This window comes from Hypanus sabinus, chromosome 2, assembly GCF_030144855.1.
Source record: "Hypanus sabinus isolate sHypSab1 chromosome 2, sHypSab1.hap1, whole genome shotgun sequence".
Classification (NCBI taxonomy): Eukaryota; Metazoa; Chordata; class Chondrichthyes; order Myliobatiformes; family Dasyatidae; genus Hypanus; species Hypanus sabinus.
Genome location: NC_082707.1, coordinates 97,067,301 through 97,087,010, shown reverse-complemented (window position 1 = coordinate 97,087,010; position 19,710 = coordinate 97,067,301). Strand labels below are relative to the sequence as shown.

The 19,710-nt window shown below is 40.1% G+C and overlaps 1 protein-coding gene across 1 annotated transcript in view; it reads right to left on the bottom strand.

Annotated features, from left to right (window-relative positions):
• The window catches only part of septin2 (septin 2), a 92,261-nt gene that overhangs the window by 5,077 nt on the left and 67,474 nt on the right, over positions 1-19,710 (bottom strand). The window contains exons 8-12 of the mRNA XM_059950946.1: positions 17,099-17,200; positions 15,279-15,424; positions 12,940-13,023; positions 2,842-2,899; positions 762-868 (exon numbers count right to left, since the gene is read on the bottom strand). Of these exons, the coding sequence (XP_059806929.1) occupies positions 770-868; positions 2,842-2,899; positions 12,940-13,023; positions 15,279-15,424; positions 17,099-17,200 (489 nt within the window). The 3' untranslated portion in view covers positions 762-769. The remainder of the gene's footprint in view (positions 1-761; positions 869-2,841; positions 2,900-12,939; positions 13,024-15,278; positions 15,425-17,098; positions 17,201-19,710) is intronic.

Below are 19,710 nucleotides of genomic sequence, written 5' to 3'. Positions count from 1 at the left end.
GGCTAAGGGTGTGACCTGAGTTCCACACTGTTCATCTTGAGGAAGCATCACTCCAACATTCTCCCTCACATCCCTGCGAACTTGAAAGGTGACAGATCTAGTTACTGGCCTATGCTTAAATTTGTAAACCGAAGCCATTCTAGTGGCACTTTTACTTTCAGTCAATTCCCTGAAATTCATCACATTTTTTTCACATCTGTTTCAAAACACATTGTTGCTACATAACATGAGGCATCTGTGCCTTTGTCTTATTTTCTTACATAGCTTTCTGTAGCTTAGATCCTAATTAGAGCTTAAACCAATGGCAATGTCTTTGTTTACTGTGCATTTATTCTTTTACCACTGCTCTGTTGAGTTTCCCCACTATGCCACGCAACCAGCAGCCCCAACTCAAAAGTATTTAATACATAGAAATATTTTAGAAGGAATCCTAGCTCCACTTTTTCAAAACCACAGGTGTGTAAGAAAGGAAATGCCTCCAAACCAATGATTGTAAGGGGCTACAAAAATATCCAATTCTCCATTCCTTCACAAGATTTGCTATTCTATTCCCACATTCCCTTTAATCTTTTAACAATTTACCATGCTGTCCCACACAATACTTTGCACCAAGAATTACCATCCCATTGGTTCAATACACTCTCAGGTTAAAAGCTGTTTCGACCTGCAGTTTCCATACCTACATGACGTACTTACAGCATGAACTATACCATGGTCAATCCTCCTGCATCAGCTTATAGCTTTCACACATTGGTACTCACTCTTCAGTTTAGGCATGCTGACTGGAGTCTCCTTCTCCACCTGGTTTCTGCATTTGCATCTGCATTTGAGCCTGCATCTGGGCAATCATCTGTTGCATGCGGCGTAACTTATAGAGAGAAGTAAACAGGTTATCACTTCAGCTGTGAAAATTTTCCAAAATGCACATCATAGTTATGTAGTTAGTGCCACCTTCCAGTGAGATGATAGGAAACCAAAACAGGTGACAAAAGGTCACTTAGGAAGACTCCTGTTGGGACTTTGAATTGGTTTATTATAGTCATGTACAGTGAAAACCATCTTGCACTGAGGTAATAAAAGGTAAAACAATAAGTGAACGTTGAATAAAATGCAACAGGTACAGAGAAGGTGCAGTGCAAGTGCATCCACTGGCACATGATCATAATGATTTAGGACAACAGTCCATTTTATCTGTACTAGGGAACTATTCAATATTATTACAACAGCAGGGTAGAAGCTGTCCTTCAGCCCAGTGGTACACGCTTCCAGGCTTTTGTATCTTATGCCCAATGGGAAAGGGGAAAAAAATATCCGGGTAGATGGGCGTTTTGATTATGCTGATTGCTTTACTGATGCAGCGAGTATAGACAGAGTATATTGAGGGGGACAAGTTTCTGTGATGTACTGAGCCGAGTCCACAACTCTCTTTTGTTTGCTTACAGTCTTGAGCAGAGCAGTTATCATATCAAGCCAGATAGGATGTTTCCTGTGGTACATCAATAAAAAAATCAGGTTGTAGTCTATCTAGACGGAACATGAGGTGTTGCTCCTCCACCCCAAGAGTGGCATGATCACGGCGCATGAGGCAGCCATAGACCAACATGTCAGAATGGTAATGGGGATAGGAATTAAAATGGTTGACCACCAGGAAAATACCACTTTTGGCAGATGGAATTAGGTGGGGGACAAAGTAGTCCTCCAGTTTACGTTAGGTCTTACCAGTGTAGAGGAAGCCACATCAGGAGCAACGGATACAACAGACAACCCCAACAGTTTTGCAGGCAAGGCATTACCTCACCTGGAAGGACTGTCTGGGGCATTAAATAGCGGGAAGGTAACAAGAGGTTGGACAAACTTAAGATTGTTTTCTCTGGAGTGGTAGAAGCTGAGGAGAGCTCTGATAGAGGATTATGAGAGGCTTAGGAAAGTAGACAGATAGAAACTTTTTTCCCCAGGGCAGAAATTCTAATACCAGAGGGCATACACTTAAGGTGGGGGGGGGGGGGGGTAATTAACGAAGATGTGAGGGACGTTTTTTTTTAAAAGCACAAAGTGGTGAGGTGGTGGTGGAGGCAAATGCAGGCACACGTAGGCAGAAGGGATTAGTTTATTTAGCCATTTGATACCAATTTAATTGGTTTGGCATAACATTCTGGCTGTACTGTCCTAAGCACTATGTCACTTCCCTCAGTCACTGGACGCCATGAGATCAGAATCTGGTGCAGTTCCAGATCCAAATTATTTCAATAGGGATTCAAATCCCTTTTGATGAAGAGTTTCAATGCTGGAAGATTAACTGTATCTCTGATGCTGGGTGACCTGTCAGTATGCCTGCATTTTCCTTTTATTTTGGGTTTTTGGAATTCTATTCTTGCAGGCTTGAAATAAAAGCTATTTCAAACCTGGCAAGCTATCTTCCTTACTCTTCTTTAATGTTTCTAATTACAAGTTTGTTTCTGGACAATGTCCCAAGGTAGGAGTGTGGGTGCAGAGGATTCCACCACTTACTCCCTTTGCAGGTATGTTGAGACTACAATCATTATTAGCAATTCTGAACAGCAGGTTGAATAAAGCATTGCCTGGTCTATTAATTTAAACTGGAATTATTTTCAATTGCTCAAAGGCAACTACACCCCTAATACACTCAGACTTGTTAAGAAAAGAATAGGACACTAAGCTGATAGTATTAAAATGCTGCAACGCTGATCAGTTTCCTTAATAACGTCACTGTGTCTGGATATTAGTAATTCCTGAGAACCTACAACTTGCTCAAGGAAAAGCAAAGTGATTTATAAGAACAAAAGGAAAGTACAAAAAATTCTGTTTGGTTGCACATCCTACCTCAGCCTCCTTTTCCAGTAGGATTTGGTCCTTATCCTGAGGTTGTTCTTCCCCTTTCCTGAGAAACAGTAGAGTTTTAAACACACAGATCTATTCCACATCACAAACCTCTATTTGGATCAGGATCCAGCACTGATGGTACAGCAACATGATCCTCGAGCTACTACCTTCCAATAAAAAACTTAATTAACATTGCCCCCTTCTGGACAATTGTTGCACTTTGTTTCAGAACTTCATGTTAACTTTAATAAGCCAATCATGATGGGTAGAACGACAGAACCAAAAACGTATATAAAGTTAAAAGCAAACCAGACCATCACTGGTTTTCAAAATACTGGCAGTCCAACCCCATCTTAACTTTTTTTAAAAAAAAAGGGCAGCATGAGATATCCCAATGACTCTGAAATCCAAATGAGTTTGCCAAGAGTTAATAATTACAGGTTTCACATCTGCACATCTGCACATCATCACAATGCTTTTAGGCAAGTAGGGAAACTCTTTCTCTCTTAATTACATTAATCTTCAGCGATCAGAGGGCAACTCTTCTCAAAGCATCTACAATTGTTTTCAGTGAGCTTCAGACAGAATAATTGCATATTTGTTGGATTATTCAAGGTGTGAACTTAATGATTAAATGCTATATTGAAGGACAATATTAAATCCAATACTTCAAAAAGCGATTTTTTAAAAACCCATGTTTGGAACCTGCTCCATATAGTAATAATGGTTAAGTAAATATAATGTAAATTATCCCTTAGGAATTGAGCAATCTGCACCAAAACAACAACAACTTTACTTAGAAATGGGAAATCCCATAGAAATCACGTTTCAACATTGCCTCTTGGTAATGGCATCTCCAGCTAGCCAAATGCAGCAATATTTATACAGCATGATATCTAAACTTAGGAAACAAATCCAATTTTGCTGACATGAGTGCAAATATCTGACACTGTAGTTGACAGCTCTGAACAACTCCTACTGAATTATGTGGATATATCCCACAATTTGGCTATATGCTATACCTTCAAACACATTGATTGAATGACAAAAAACACAAATCATTGATAAAATATGGAAACAAATAAATTCACATAAAAAGAAAGGAGAATGAAAAAAGTATGAAAGTATAAAGTGATAAGAAAATAGTGGGAATACAATCTGATCCTGTCAGACTGTACTTCCATCTCCAGAGCAATAGAACTACGTCTGGGCACCCCCGGCAAAATTTCTGTTACTGTCAATAGTTAAATGAGTAGAAGATGAACTGATCTCCAAAAGTCATAAAGTTGAAGATGAAACACTTTTCAACATTTTAAGCAAGATTAGTGTATTATTTTTGTTTTGTACGATTTTAGAGTGGAAAAAAAGGGAAGGAGCACCATGCAAAAGTTTGGGCACCCTGAGAGATCTGAGCTCTCAGATAACTTTTACCAAGTCTCAGACCTTAATTAGCTTGTTAGGGCTATGGCTTGTTCACAGTCATTGTTAGGAAAGGCCAGGTGATGCAAATTTCAAAGCTTTATAAATCCCCTGACTCCTCAAACCTTGTCCCAACAATCAGCAGCCATGGGCTCCTCTAAGCAGCTGCTTAGCACTCTGAAAATTAAAATAAATGATGCCCACAAAGCAGGAGAAAGCGATAAGAAGCTAGCAAAGCATTTTCAGGTAGCCATTTCCTCAGTTCATAATGTAATTAAGAAATGGCAGTTAACAGGAACAGTGGAGGTCAAGTTGAGGTCTGGAAGACCAAGAAAACTTTACTAGAGAACTGCTGTAGGATTGCTAGAAAGGAAAATCAAAGCCCCTGTTTGACTGCAAAAGACCTTCAGGAAGATTTAGCAGATTCTGGAGTGGTGGTGTACTGTTCTACTGTGCAGCGAAACCTGCACAAATATGGCCTTCATGGAAGAGTCACCAGAAAAAAACCTTTCCTGCGTCCTCATCACAAAATTCAGCACCAGAAGCTTGCAAAGGAACAGCTAAACAAGCCTAATGCATTTTGGAAACAAGTCCTGTAGACTGATGAAGTTAAAGTAGAACTTCTTGGCTGCAATGAGCAAAGGTATGTTTGGAGAAAAAAGAATGCAGAATTTCATGAAAAGAATACCTCTCCAACTGTTCAGCACGGGGGTGGATTGATCATGCTTTAGGCTTGTGTTGCAGCCAATTGCATGAGGAACATTTCACCGGTAGAGAGAAGAATGAATTCAATTAAATACCAGCAAATTATGGAAGTAAACATCACACCGTCTGTAAAAAAGCTGAAGATGAAAAGAGGATGGCTTCTACAACAGGATAACAATCCTAAACACACCTCAAAATCCACAATGGACTACCTCAAGATGGGCAAGCTGAAGGTTTTGCCATGACCCTCACAGTCCCCCAACCTAAACAATATCGAAAATCTGGATAGACCTCAAAAGAGCACTGCATGCAAGTCGGCCCAAGAATCTCACAGAACTAGAAGCCTTTTGCAAGGAAGAATGGGCGAAAATCCCCCAAACAAGAATTGAAAGACTCTCAGCTGGCTACAGAAAGTGTTTACAAGTTGTGATACTTGCCAAAGGGTGTGTTACTAAGTACTGACCATGCAGGGTGCCCAAACTTTTGCTTCAGGCCCTTTTCCTTTTTTGTTATTTTGAAACTGTAAAAGATGGAAATAAAAAAGTAATCTTGCTTAAATTATTAAAGAAATGTGTCATCTTTAACTTTAAGCCTTTTGGAAATCAGGTCATCTTTTACTCACTTAGCTATTCACAGTAACAGAAATTTTGACCGGGGTGCCCAAGCTTTTGCATGCCACTGTAGGAGCACAAATAGGCCATTCAGCTCATCTAGTCTGCTCCCCCATTCTATCATGCTTGATTTATTATCCCTCTCAATCCTATTCTCCTGCCTTCTACCCGTAACCTCTGATGCCCTGACTAATCAAGAACCTATCGACCTCCACTTTAAATCTACTCAATGATGTGGCCTCCACAGCCACCTACGGCAATAAATTCCAGATTCACCACCCTCAATCTAAAGAAATTCTTCCTCATCTGTTCTAAATAGACATGTCCCTGCACTCGGGCTGTGATCTTTGGTACTAGACTTCATCACCACAGGAAACAGCCTCTCAATGCCCACTCTATCTAGGCCTTTCAATATCTGATAGGTTTCAATGAGGCCCCCCTCATTCTTCAAAACTCCAACTAGTAGAGGCCCAGAGCCAGCAAACACTTCTGTGTTAACCTTTTCATTCCTGGAAAATTCTTGTGAACCTCCTCTGGATCCTCTCCAATGCCAGCACATTTTTTCTGAGACCCAAAACTGCACACAGTACTCCAAGTGCAGCCTGACGAATGCCTTATAAAGCCTCTTTGCTCTTATATTCTAGTCCTCTTAAAATTAATACTAACATTGCACTTGCCTTTCTTACCACCAACTTAACCTGCAAGTTAATCTTTAAGGAATCCTGCACAAGGATTCCAAGACCCTTTGAATCTTTGATTTAATTTGTTTCCCACTTAGAAAACAACCTACACCTTTATTTTTTTCTACCAAAGTACGTCAATACACTTCCTTACACTATATTCCATTGCCACTATTTTGCCCATTTTCCCGATCTAAGTTCTTTTGCAGACAGCCTCAACACTACCTGCTCCTCCAACTACTATTTATTGTCCGCAGACTTGCCCATAAAGCCACCAATTCAGTCATCCAAATCATTGACATATAATGTGAAAAGCAGTCCCAATACCGACCTCTGCGGAGCATAACTAGTCACTGGCAACCATCCAGAATAGGCCCCCTTTCTTCCCACTCTTTGCTTCCTGCTAGTCAGAAAATTTTCTATCCATGTTAATATCTTTGCTGTAATACCAAGGGCTCTTATCTTTTTAACTAGCCTCATGTGCGACATTGTCAAAGGCCTTCTGAAAATCCAAGTATACAACAGCCACTTACTATCCTTTGCCTATCATGCCTGTTTTACCCCTCAAAGAATTCCAAAAGTTTTGTCAGGCAAGATTTCTCCTTAAGGAGACCATGCTGATTCTGGCCTATTTTATCATGTGCTTCCAAGGACGCCAAAACCTTACCCTTAATAATGACTCCAAAATCTTCCCAACCACTGAAGTCAGGCTTACTGGCCTATAATTTCCTTTCTTCTGCCTCCTTCCCTTCTGAAAGGATGGAGTGACATTTCCAAATTTCCACTCCTCTGGAACCATTCCAGAATTTAGAGATTCTTGAAAGATCTTTACTAATACCTCCATAATCTCTTCAGCCATCTCTTTCAGAACCCCGGGGTGTATTCCATCTGGTCCAGTTGACTCATTTACTTTGAGACCTTTCAGCTTCCCAAGCACCTTCTTAGCAATAGCAACTACATCTACTTCTGCCCCCGACACTTGAATTTCTGCCATGCTGCTTGTGCCTTCCACAGTGAAGACTGATGCAAAATATTTCAGTTCACTGTCCCCCACTACTAGCTCACCAGCATCATTTTCCAGCAGTCCAATATTCACCATTACCTCTCTTTTACTCTGCATATATCTGAAAAAAACATTTGGTGTCCTCTTATATTACTAGCTTGCTTACCTTCATATATCATCCTCTTTACTTACGGCTTTTTTAGTTGCCTTCTGTTTGTTTTTAAAAGCTTCCCATTTCTCTAACTGCCAGTAACTTATGCTCTCTCTTTTGCTTTTATACCGTCCTCTACTTCCCTCGTTAGCCATGGTTACCTTATCCTCCTTACAGAATACTACTTCAGCTTTGAGATGTATCTATCCTGCACCTTCCAAATTGCCACCAGAAACTCCAGCCATTGCTGCTCTGCTGTCATCCCTGCTAGTGGCCCTTTCCAAACAACTTCGGCCAGCTCCTCTCTCATGCTCTCTAATTCCCTTTACTCCATTGCAATAATGACCCATCTGACTTCATCTTCTCCCTCTCAAACTGCAGAGTGAATTCTATCATTATGATCACTGCCTCCTAAGGGTTCCTTTCCCTGAAGCTCCCTAATCAACATGAGTTTATAACACAACATCCAGCCCAGAATTGCCTTTCCCCTAATGGCCTCAACCACAAGCTGCTCTAAGAAGCTATCTTGTAGACATTCTATGAACTCCCCCTCTTGGGATCCAGCACCAATCCAATTTTCCCAATCTACCTACATATTGAATTCCCTCATGACTTTTTGGAAATTTGGTTTATCACCGAGCTTGGCAAAATATTTGCAGATATTTCGGCTCCAATCAGTGTGCAGTTTAGGGCATTGTCTCCTCAGAATGCTGGCTTATACACTCCGGAGTCCAAAAGGATATGGATTAGACAGTGATCTAGTTGGTCAGTTCAAAACACTGAACAGTTTAGCAGTAAAAGATTCTGATTGGTTAGATTCAAGAGAGGTCCATTGGAAGTGTTTGCTTCGTTGTCGAGATCCCGAGATCACTGACAATTCATTGATTGCCAACTTTGTTATTTCTCTTTTCTCTGTAAGGGTTCCTATACAGGATCTATGTCGATGTGTTTACTGTTGGATCCTTATGGAGAGAAACAAGCTTCCAAAAATTCTTGTTCTTCACTTGTTCTTGCTTGAGTCAAGTTGAAATTGTATCCTTTGTCTTCATGAACTGATACTAGTGAGAGTAGGTCGTGCCCTCTGCTTGCTCCCTCATGACTATTGTAACATTGCCCTTCTTACATGCCTTTTCTATCTTCCGTTATAATTTATACCACACTTTTGGATATAATCCTGTTCGGAGGCCTGCATTCAACTCCCATCAGGGTCTTCTTACCCTTGCAGTTTCTCAACTCTATCCACAAGGAATCTACATCTTCTGATCCCATTTCATTTCTTCCTAAGGATTTGATTTCTCTTTTTTTTAAAAAAGAGCCATACTAACGCCTCTGCCAACCCCTCTTTCAACACAATGTGTACCCTTGGATTTTAAGCTCCCCACTATGATCTTGTTTTAGCCATGACTCAGTGATGCCTGCAACATACCTACCAATCTCTAACTGCGTTACAAAATAATCTACCTTATTCTGTATATTGTATACATTCAAATATAACACCTTCAGTCCTGTATACATCACCCTTTTTGATTTATTCCCCCTTTTACACTGCAACTCATCCCACTGATTGCAATTATGCCCCACCATCTGCCAGTCTTTCCTCAGTCTCATGATGAAATGCATCAACTTGTATACCAAATGCCCCATCCTCAGCCCTGCCACTGGTTCCTACCCCTGTGCCAGATTAGTTTAAACCCTCAACAGCTCTAATAAACCTGCCTTCCTGGTTTCCTTTAGCTTCAGCAGTAACCTGCCCTTTTTGTATATGTTACACCTTCCTCAGAAGAGAACCCCAATGATACTGAAATCTGAAACTCTGTCCCCTGCACCACTTCCTCAGCCACTCATTAATGTTACTATCATCCTCTTCCTACCCTGACTGAGAGTAACTGCAGATAGTAGCTGGGTGACCAATCCTCTATCATCCAATCCAACAGCATTGGAGGTACTGCTCGTCAGCCTCTTCCCAAACTCCCAGTACTCACTGTGCAGGTACCAATGCGTATCTGGTTGTTCACACTCTCTCGACAATTTTCTGCAGCCATTCAGACATCATGGACTCTAACATCTGGGAGGCAATACCCAATCCTGGCTTCTGTTTCAAGGGTACAGAACCTCCTGTCCACACCCCTATCAAGTTTCATCACTATTGTTCCACCAGAGTTTACTCTTCCCTGGTGAGCCTCCAAGCTGGCCACAGTGCCACAGGTCCAGCTGCTGCTGCTGTGCCCTGATAGGTCATCCCTCCTAACAGTATCCAAAAGGGTATAATCGTTGCTGAGGAGAATAGCCACAGGGAAACTCTGCACTGACTGCTTATTCCATTTATTTTTCCTGGTGGTCACCCAGCTGCCATCTGAAGCCTGCACACTGGGTTTGACCACCTCAGTAAAAATCTCATCTATGAGGTTTTCACTTCTCCCGGATGATCCTGAGTACATCCAGTCTAGCTCCTTGACTTTGTCAGTCAGAAGCTGAAAATGCATGCACTTACAGCAAATGCAGTCACCAGGGACTCTGTTATGTACCTTGAAATCCAGCATCTCACTGGAGGAGCATTTCACTTCCTGAACTACCATCCTACCTACACTGGTTATACGTCTAACTTCTCAAGCTGAACTTCTAGCTTGTGCTTGTTCTCATCCAAGCCTAAGCACTCCAACAATGGTCACTCCACTTACACTTTGCTTCTTTTTATTGGCCCCTGCCAAATGCCCAAGGGATCACTGATTGCAATCATCTGAAAAGTTCCGAAAGGCTCCAGTTGCTTTTTAAACCTGGTGTGTAAAGTCCAAAGGAACTGTCTCCAACTCACTCTGCCTCAGGAGAAGGCTGGTAGGTGCCAGGTGAAAAATCAATCAGAGGAAAGATCAAGGGGTGAGGGAGGGAAGCATGGTGGGGATAGGCAGGAAAGGTGAAGGAGGAATGTAAAGGGAAAGCACTATGGGTAGTAGAAGACTACCTGGCACCTACCAGCCTTCTCCTTCCCACCCTCCCCCCACCTTCCTTATAGGGCTCCTGCCCCCTCCTCCTTCAGTCCTGACAAAGGGTCTCGGCCCGAAACATTGACTGCTCATTTCCACAGATGCTGCCCGTTCTGCTGAGTTCCTCCAGCGTGTTGTACGAGCAGAATTAGGCCATTTGGCCCATCAAGTCTGCTCCAGCATTCAATCATGGCTGATCCTTTTTTTTAAACTCCTCCTCAACCCCATTTCCTGGCATTCTCCCCGGAACCTTTGATGCCATGTCCAATCAATAACCTATCAATCTCTACCTTAAATACACCCAACAACCTGGCTCCACAGTTGCGCTTGGCAACAAATTTCACAAATTCACCACCCTCTGGCAAAAGAAATTTCTCTGCATCTGTTTTGAATGGATGTCTTAAGGATATGCCCTCTTGTCCTAGACTCTCCCAACATGGGAAACATCTTTTCCACATCTAGCCTGTCTAGGCTTTTCAACATTTGAAAGGTTTCAATGAAATCCCCCCTCATCCTTCTAAATTCCAGTGAGTACAGACCCAGAGCCATCAAACATTCCTCGTATGATAACTCTTTCATTCCTGAAATCATCCTTGTGAACCTCCTCTGGACCCCCTCCAATGCCAGCACATCTTTTCTAAGATGAGGAGCCCAAAACTGTACATCAGGTGTACATTAAGTATTTCCATGGGCATTAGGGGTTTCCATGGTGTTTCTTTGTTTTGTGGCTGCCTAAAAGACATCAGAGTTGCATTCTGTATAAGTACTTTGATAATAAGTGTACTTTGGATCTTCACTTTGCTCTAGCATAACCTGTTCCTTTCTAAAGCTCAGCTAATAAAGTATGCCTTTACCCTCCTTAATGATTGATCCTGCTGCTCAAGATCTGTGGCCACACACCCCGAAGTCTCCTAGTCCTTTGACATCTATCAGCATATTGCAAGCGCTCAGTTGCACTTTAGTTACACTTACTGTATTGCCACCTTTTCCCATCCCTGGAAACAACATAATACAAATGTGTTCCATATCAGCCAAAGGTGCACAATTTTAAATGCAAGTTTGAACGTATTCGGAATTCAAGGAATTTCAAAATTACTCCTACCAAATCAGCATGGAGATCTCACAGCTTAATTAATCCATATACCTTCACTTCTGGAACTGTGCTGCTCAAGACGGGGAAGGGATAAATATTAAAATATCATACTAAACTAACATGCAGTTTTTGAAACATTCATGACAACTTAATTTAGCTTTGCAATACAAAATCCAATTCATTAGGCACAGCATTGGTTAGATTTCTATAGTAGTGTGTCCCAGACGTTCCCAATTCCAGCACAATGCTGAAGAGATTTTAAGGATAGCAGGAAGCAGAGCAAAAGAAAAAAGGCCATTCCCAACTCCTCAAGTTTTCACCAATTTGTTACTGGATACCACAACTCTCCCCCAATGCGTGTCTCACACTGTACAAAATCCAGGATCATCCAGGAAATTATTTTCACAAAATTTGTTTTATTGGATTTAAAATCCATGCATTCCTGTTAACAAGCTTCTATTTTGAAGGAGGACTGAGTGCTTTCCAGGTGTATATGACAAATAAACTCTTATTCAGCTTATTTAGGCTTTTATACTGTTATGAGAGGGAGCTCAATGGTCCTCTATTCAACTTACAATCTTTTATATATGAGCTATGCTCATGAACAGCATCAAAACGGAGTTCCACTTCACCAGAAATGGCTTCAAAGGCATACAATCACTTACATTTTAAAGGCAATCTACTGGGATTTTTTTTCCTGCTGAAGCAGATTTACAGCTAATTGTATATTCATATTTTTCTGCTCCACTACTTGAAGCTATATTTAATTCTCCACTAGTGTAAATACAGGGTGCTAGTAAGCTGGCAACAAAAATAGAAAATTCCAGAAACATTCAGCAAGTCTGGCAGAAACAATACAGAAAGTAGCAGTGAACACTTCAGGCTGATGAACATCCATCCGAACTAAAAGTTCCACTGGAAGTTGATCATCTACAACAACTTCGTCCGTTAAGCCAGATTTCTGAATGGTCTCTGAACGCATGAATACTACCTCACGATGTTACTCTTTTCTCGCACTATTTATTTATTTGTAATATATTACTAACTTATTTAGCAGTACAGCATGAGACCTTTCTGATCCTTCAAGCCATGCAACTCCTGACAAACCCAATTTACCTTAACCTACCCGCAAGATAATTTCCAGGTTGCTGATCAGATAAATTTGGCTCATTCTGGACTGATCTATACAAAAGCAACGAACCCAAGGTAAAGATTACATTCATAGCTTTTACCTAAACCTGACTCCATCTGAATGAATCTGGACACCATCAGGAATAAGTTGAGTGAAGGGGTGTCCCAGGAACATCTGCATTCCCTCCCTTCACACATTGAGTGCAGGTTGTGGTATACCAGATAATTCTGTAAAAATGTTTTCTGAGGGTGAGATGGTCAAGAAGATAGATGACAGATACGTACGAAGGAGACAGAGGGAGAATGTAACCATGTGAAGACAACCTGCCACCCTGCTTGAGACGTTCTGAGCGGAAGCTTTCATAGTGAAGATCCTGGGTCACCTCCTGAAGATCCTGCATGTGTGTTCTAAACAGTTCAAGGACAAAATGGGAAAATCAGTACAATATTTCGTGGAAATCTCAGAATCAATATTATAAATATTTATCTGCTAAACCCCATGTGATAAACAGAATGGCATTAGAACTTAACCATAGTGAACTGAAACAGAAAAATATCACACCACAGCTCCAACTGAATAGTTGCAAGTGGTTGCTGACACTCAACAAGTGCACACCACAATTCCATGATAATGCTTAGACAGCCCTGGCAGAAGTAGCAGTTACACAAAGTAAATGCACCTGTCATTGTTTTGAGGCACAGACTTGAAAAACATGAAGGTCAATTCCAAGACAAAGCTGCACAACTGGTGCAACTAGAAAGGTGCTACCTCACAGTTACAGATTTGATCCTGACCTCAGGTGTTGTCTACATAGAGTCTGCATGTTCTCCTTGTGACAATGTGGATTTCCTCTTGGTGCTCTAATTTCTTCCTACATCCCAACATCATTCCTACTGGTCACTGTAGACTGTTGCATTGTGCAGGTGAGTGATAGAATCTGAAATTTAATTGGAACAACCTCCCTCAAAAGATAATTGGCAGGTGCGCTTTTTTTTTGCACTATAGTCCTAAACTGTGGAATTCAATACCTAAAACTATAAGGGATGCAGACTCAGTTAACATTTTAAATGCCAACTCAAAACCTATTTAACCCTGCTATTAACTAATATATAAAAAATAAAAACACAAAATGCTGGCAGAACTCAGCAGGCCAGGCAGCACCTATGGGAGGAGGTAGTAATGACGTTTCGGGCCGAAACCCGAAACCCTGATGAAGGGTTTCGGCCCGAAATGTCATTACTACCTCCTCCCATAGATGCTGTCTGGCCTGCTGAGTTCTGCCAGCATTTTGTGTTTTTATTTATTTCCAGCATCTGTAGATTCACTCGTGTGCCTTTGTATTAATTAATATCTCTCTTATTTTCATATTTGCACTTTATCCAATTATAAAGCACTTTGAACATCATTGTGACAGAGCAGGTCTGCCACATGTAATTTTGTGCTCTCCCCCACCGCCTCCCCATCAGTAGCCTTGTAATTCTCCTTGTCCTGTCTGACAGTGCTGAGGCCATGCTGCACATGGTCCAGGTGGGCTCAGTGGAAGTGTTAACTCTGGGGTATGGGAAAGAATACCAGCTTCTGAAAATGGTTATTTGTTGATTGGTTTTGTTGTGCAATGTCATTGTCATCTTATTGTGAGTATATTTGTGACTGTGAAGGAGGATGCGAATTCCTGTATTTTGGTTTTGTGTAATTGTTTAGCCTTATGGTAACAATGTCCCACCATTCCAAAGAATGGACTATCCCTTTTCTCCTAGCATGAGAAAATTGCCGTTTACAGTTCTCTTTTGGCAAGTGAAGAGAGAAGAAGCGTGGGGAAGGTGTATTACTTTCAGACTGAAGTTTTGGAGTTATAGTTCTAAAGGTCTGATAGTATATATCTCTCTATTTTTCTCTTTTGTTGTCTTTGCTAATTTGCCATTTTTTCCACTATAAGCATTTTTGCAATTGTTGAAAAAGTTTTCGACCTTTTTGGCACACAATAAACACCTTTGCCCTGAAAGTGCTATTGCAATCTGCGGTCTGAGTTTTTAAAGTCCACACCTTCATAAAGGGACACGGCTCTCACAATCGTGTGTATGAAAAGTGTTCTATAAATAATAATTATTATGAGAAGATTAAGATGGGATTAGTGTAATGGGTCCTTGTTGGTTGGTATCAATGTGACAGGACCTATTTCTGTGCTGTATGACTCTATGAACAATGCTGAAATAGTTCACAGGTGGTGACTGGTATCAGATGCTATGGTTAAGGGGAAAAAAAGGAATAAAAACATCTAGGATTTTGTTTTCAGAATACCACCCACACACTTGCACTTGGAAATGTACATTTGCTTGTTAAAAGAAGCAGGTGGACTTGTATGCAATTTAATTAGTTCATGCCTCTTTATGATCTATGGCAATGGGCAGGCATATTTGACCATCACAGCTGTGGAAAAAAAACAGGTAAAAATACTCAACTCTTACAAATGTTGAATTCTAACATAGAAGCACGTTTGCAAATCTACTAGCATTAAAATCCAAAGAAACAATTCTCAAAGAACTCAGCAGAAATATTTGAACACATTTAAAAACAAGGCACTTCATAGCTGCCTGCTTTCTTACTATTTAACTTGGGATTTCAGGATTGACATTTTTTTGATGTATGCAAACAGGACACCTACATTAACATTGTTCTCAGCTTCAGAAAGTCGTTGTGCTCTGGGTTCTCCACTTCCACCACTCCCCATGGATACAAACGTCCTCGGACCTTTTTACCTTTTGCCTCAATCAACTGATTTGATCCAACAACAGCAAAAGGGATACTGGTCTAAGTTTACAAAAGAGAATATCAGTCCAACATTAGTGCAGCTGTTGTGGCTAATTCAGCTAGAATAAAAATAAAAATTTCCACAGCTTCTAACAAGAAACAGAAAAAAATCAATTAAAAATCTGAGAAACAGACACTGTTAAAAATACACTGTGTAACTTGCAGTGAAAAAGTCCTGAAGATCAAATATAATCTCAAACACCTTTTGCAGAGGATAATAGTTACAAACCTATGTAATTCGTTACTTAAAGACTAAACAAAGAACAAATGATCACATGGTATCTAAGATGCGACTATCTTCTCTGCTTTCACACAAGATGAAGTAATCCTTGCCCACATATGTGATAAGGTGAGACCAGATCCTCATATCAACAGAATTAATGGGGTCAGTTACAAGGTGGTAACATAAACAGATGTGATGTACTGTAAACAGAGGGTGTGGGAAATGTCCAGCAGGTCATGCTGTACTAATGGACTAAAAAAAACTGACCTAGTATCATAGATGGATGACCATTTCTCAAACAAAGAGCAAATTACATAAAGTTGCAGAATTCGATAGTTTCTGGAAGGCCCATCCTCTCACAGTCAATTCCGTTGTTCTATTCATCCCTCATCCCATCTTCTTTGCAACCTAAAACTAACTTGTTTTGCTACTCAGGTGTAAGGCTTCAATTTGAAACGTTAGTTTTCACATAAGCTGCTTGACCAGTTACTAAAACAATTTTCAGTTTATATTTCACATTTCTAGCATCTGAAGTTTTTAAAAACTTCTATTTACTAACGCTAAACCTGAAGTTCCTCTCAGCTCTCTAGCAGTATTTCCTTCTCATTTTCCTTTTCCCACAATCAATAGTTTGTTTCCCATGGCTCAGTTAAGATTTTTGACTAAAACTTGTTTCCTGAATAATGTTCCATTCTTAATGCCATGTCACTTGCATGCTCTTCACCTCTCTGCAATAAAAGACTCATGACCCTTTTCCTTATTAACCTCTTTACCACCTTTTCTTAGCCTGTACCATACTTTCATCATATTACATCCCCAGCCTTCCACATGTTCCCCATCTCACGACGCACCTGAACCTCTCTGCATCTTAAAATTTAATCTCCAACTCATCAGTTTTGATCAAGGTTCATGAAACACAGATCAAACAGACCAGTCTTAATTACTACAGCAAACGACATACAAGTCTCAATTTCAACTCCAGCTTCAAGGTTGACTAAAAAAACTTCCAATAAAAATGGAAGATAATTGGTCTCAAACAAAGCAAAAATAATTGCTAAAGGATTGACTACCAAAACTCAATTAGTCCAAAAAAAAAATCAAAGTTCAAGAAAACCATTTTCACTTCCTTTGAAATAGTTAACTCTGGAGAAAAGCAGACTGTGTTGCTACAGGATTTGAACTGATCTTGACTGCGTTTGTGTAACTCCTAACTTCAGTGCAAATGCAAAGCAACACCACCTGGCATCAGTATAATGCAATTTGGCCTATATAAAATGCTGACAGAAGCCAAGGATTAAACCAAAATAAAAGAACAAGTTATGCATCAAGAGCATATACATCTGAGTGGATTGCAAACAATCATCTAAAAGTTTCCAAAAGCCACCAAATGAAAAATAATCAAGACTTTTGAATTAACATCCACAAGTTTAAACATTTTTGCTTTTAAGTACCTTAAGAACTCGCGTTTGTTCCTTGAAATCTTCATCTTCATCAGATTCTGCATCAGGCAGGTGGTAAATCCTAATACCGTGTTCCTCAATCTCATCAAGGATCTTTAAAAAAATGATAAATGGGATGCAGTGAAATCAGACAAGATATCTGACAAGTCAAATCAGACAAGTAAAGCTAAAATCAAATTCACAGGATTGAGGAGATAGAAAATTGAATTATTAATTTTTAAGGTGTGGACATTGGCATGCCCAATAATTTCATGCATTCATAATTGTAATTTCAGAATGCTACAGGAAGATAAGGATGAACAGCAATATTCTTTCTCAGAACATTACTTCAGCACACTTGCTTAACTATAATGTACATGTGACATGCAAGCACAGTAAAACAAAACAATTTAATTTTAAATTGAAGGGCTGATTGACCTGCAGTTATATTCCCAGCAGATTTCTACCACTTGGTTCCACCAATGAGTAGCAAGGTATAAACTGATATAATTTGTGAGTGGTACAGTAGTGCAGCCTCACAACTCTAGCAACCCAAGTTCAGTCTTGATGAAGTGTGGAATTTTCACATTCTTCCCATGACTGCTTTTGTTTCTCCTCAGATCCACCCAAAGGGCCAAACCACAAAACCTAACAATGAGGAACCCGTTGCAACCGCCTGTCTTCCCTATGTTTCTGGAAGGATTGCCAAGATCCTGAGGAAATACCAGATTAATACCTTTCACAAACCAATAGGGAAGCTCAAATCACAGCTTTTATGCAGGCCAAAGATGACATGGGGCTCAGGTTGGCTGATGTTTACAGAATTCCCTGTGAATGCGGAGCAGTGTGTTTCTGCCATTTCGGTTACTGGAGAATCACAATGGACATCAGATTGTCTCTGACGGCACAAAACTAGTGTGCAGCGCTAATGGCTTTTGGGACTGCCTGGTGAAGAGAGCCATTGAAATAACACTAGAGGGAAAGAATCTTAACAAAGACAAAGGTCTGCTCCAACTAAGAACTAGAATTCAATTGTAAACAAGTTGGGACAGGGGAAACCTGATTGGATGAGGACTAACCAATCAGGAGAGACGGACGATGAGAGTATAAATACCACTAGACTAAACCAGACTTGCCCAGGCATCATCCCTGATGAAAATGGCAGAGTTTGTCATTGAAATGTCGATTAAAATCAATACCTTTACCTACTTGGGAGCCCGAGAAGTGTTTATTTGCCACTGGTTTTCTTTCCACCCCAAAGACATATGTATTTGCATGCTGCTGAAAATTGCTCTGGTGTAGATGAGTAAAATCAAAGTTATAGATAGAATCCTTGTTGAGTGGTAGTAAAAAGCTCCTTTATCACAATGGTGATTTGATAGCTATTTAGAAAGCATGGTAAGGAAACAAGAGGAAGAATCTGGTGATGGACTTGAGAGAAATGTTTGATACACCACGGATTGGCTGGGCCAAATGGCTTTTCTTCATTGCTGCAGATGCTGGATAATTCTATGTAAAATTGAAGCAGTGTGCAGGAAGATAGAATTTAAGGACCACAAAACTTGGATGGAAATTTTACGAAGATATCGTATGGTAGCATAGCAGTTAGCACAATGCTTTACAGAGCCAACTGGTTCAGTCCCTGCTGCTACCTGTAAGGAGTTTGTACATTCTCCCCACATGGGTCTCCTCCAGGTGTTCCAGTTTCCTCCCACACTCTAAAGACATACAGTAATGTTATGAGTTATTTTCATGCTGTATTAGTGCCGGAGGAGTGGCAACACTTGTGGGCCCCCCAGCACAAACCTCACTGGTTGGATGCAAATATCATTACACTGCATGTTTCCATGTAGATGTGACAATGCTAAACTTTAAAATCTAATCTTAAAAGGCTGAAAAGCAAACTGTAATAAATTTTACATGTAATTTGTTGGGGCTAGACTACAGAAAGGGATACAAGTAATGGCCATAGCAGGACAGTCAGGATAGGATACAAGCAACCAAATTTTGAATGTATAAATAGTTCTGTTTGGGATGAAAAAGTCCTGATTTATTAAAGTCATGTATGAAAGTTTCTCTGCTAGAGGGCAGATGTCAGGGGAAGTCAGATAATAGAAAGAGGAGCTTTATCTCCACTAAATTCGAACAGGATCCTGAAATTGGTAGAGGAAGGTCATGTGTAATTGATTTTACAATAAAAAAGCAGATTTTAAAAATATTGCTGTCTAACCAATGAAGGATATTAGCTAACTATTAACAGTTAAACAGAGTACAGAGAATTTAACAGCACAAAACAGCCAACTAAAGACTGTTTACATTTCTGTTCTCTTCTCATTTTGTTACATTTTTCTGTTCATTTCTCCCTCATTTACTTTTCTTTAAAACCTCTGATTTTTGCAAGTAATCTAAATTAAATGTTTGTCTACAATAATCAATGTGGTTGTTAATAACATTATCACAAAGAGCTATAAAGTTAAGGTACAACTCTTCAGAAGCCACAAAGATCAAATTAAGTCAAGTTCAATGTAGCATGGCAAATTGCAAACCATCTTGTAGAATGTATCAGTAATTACCACAAATTACTAAGATTAACCTATGATTAATATGAACTCTGATTACAACAG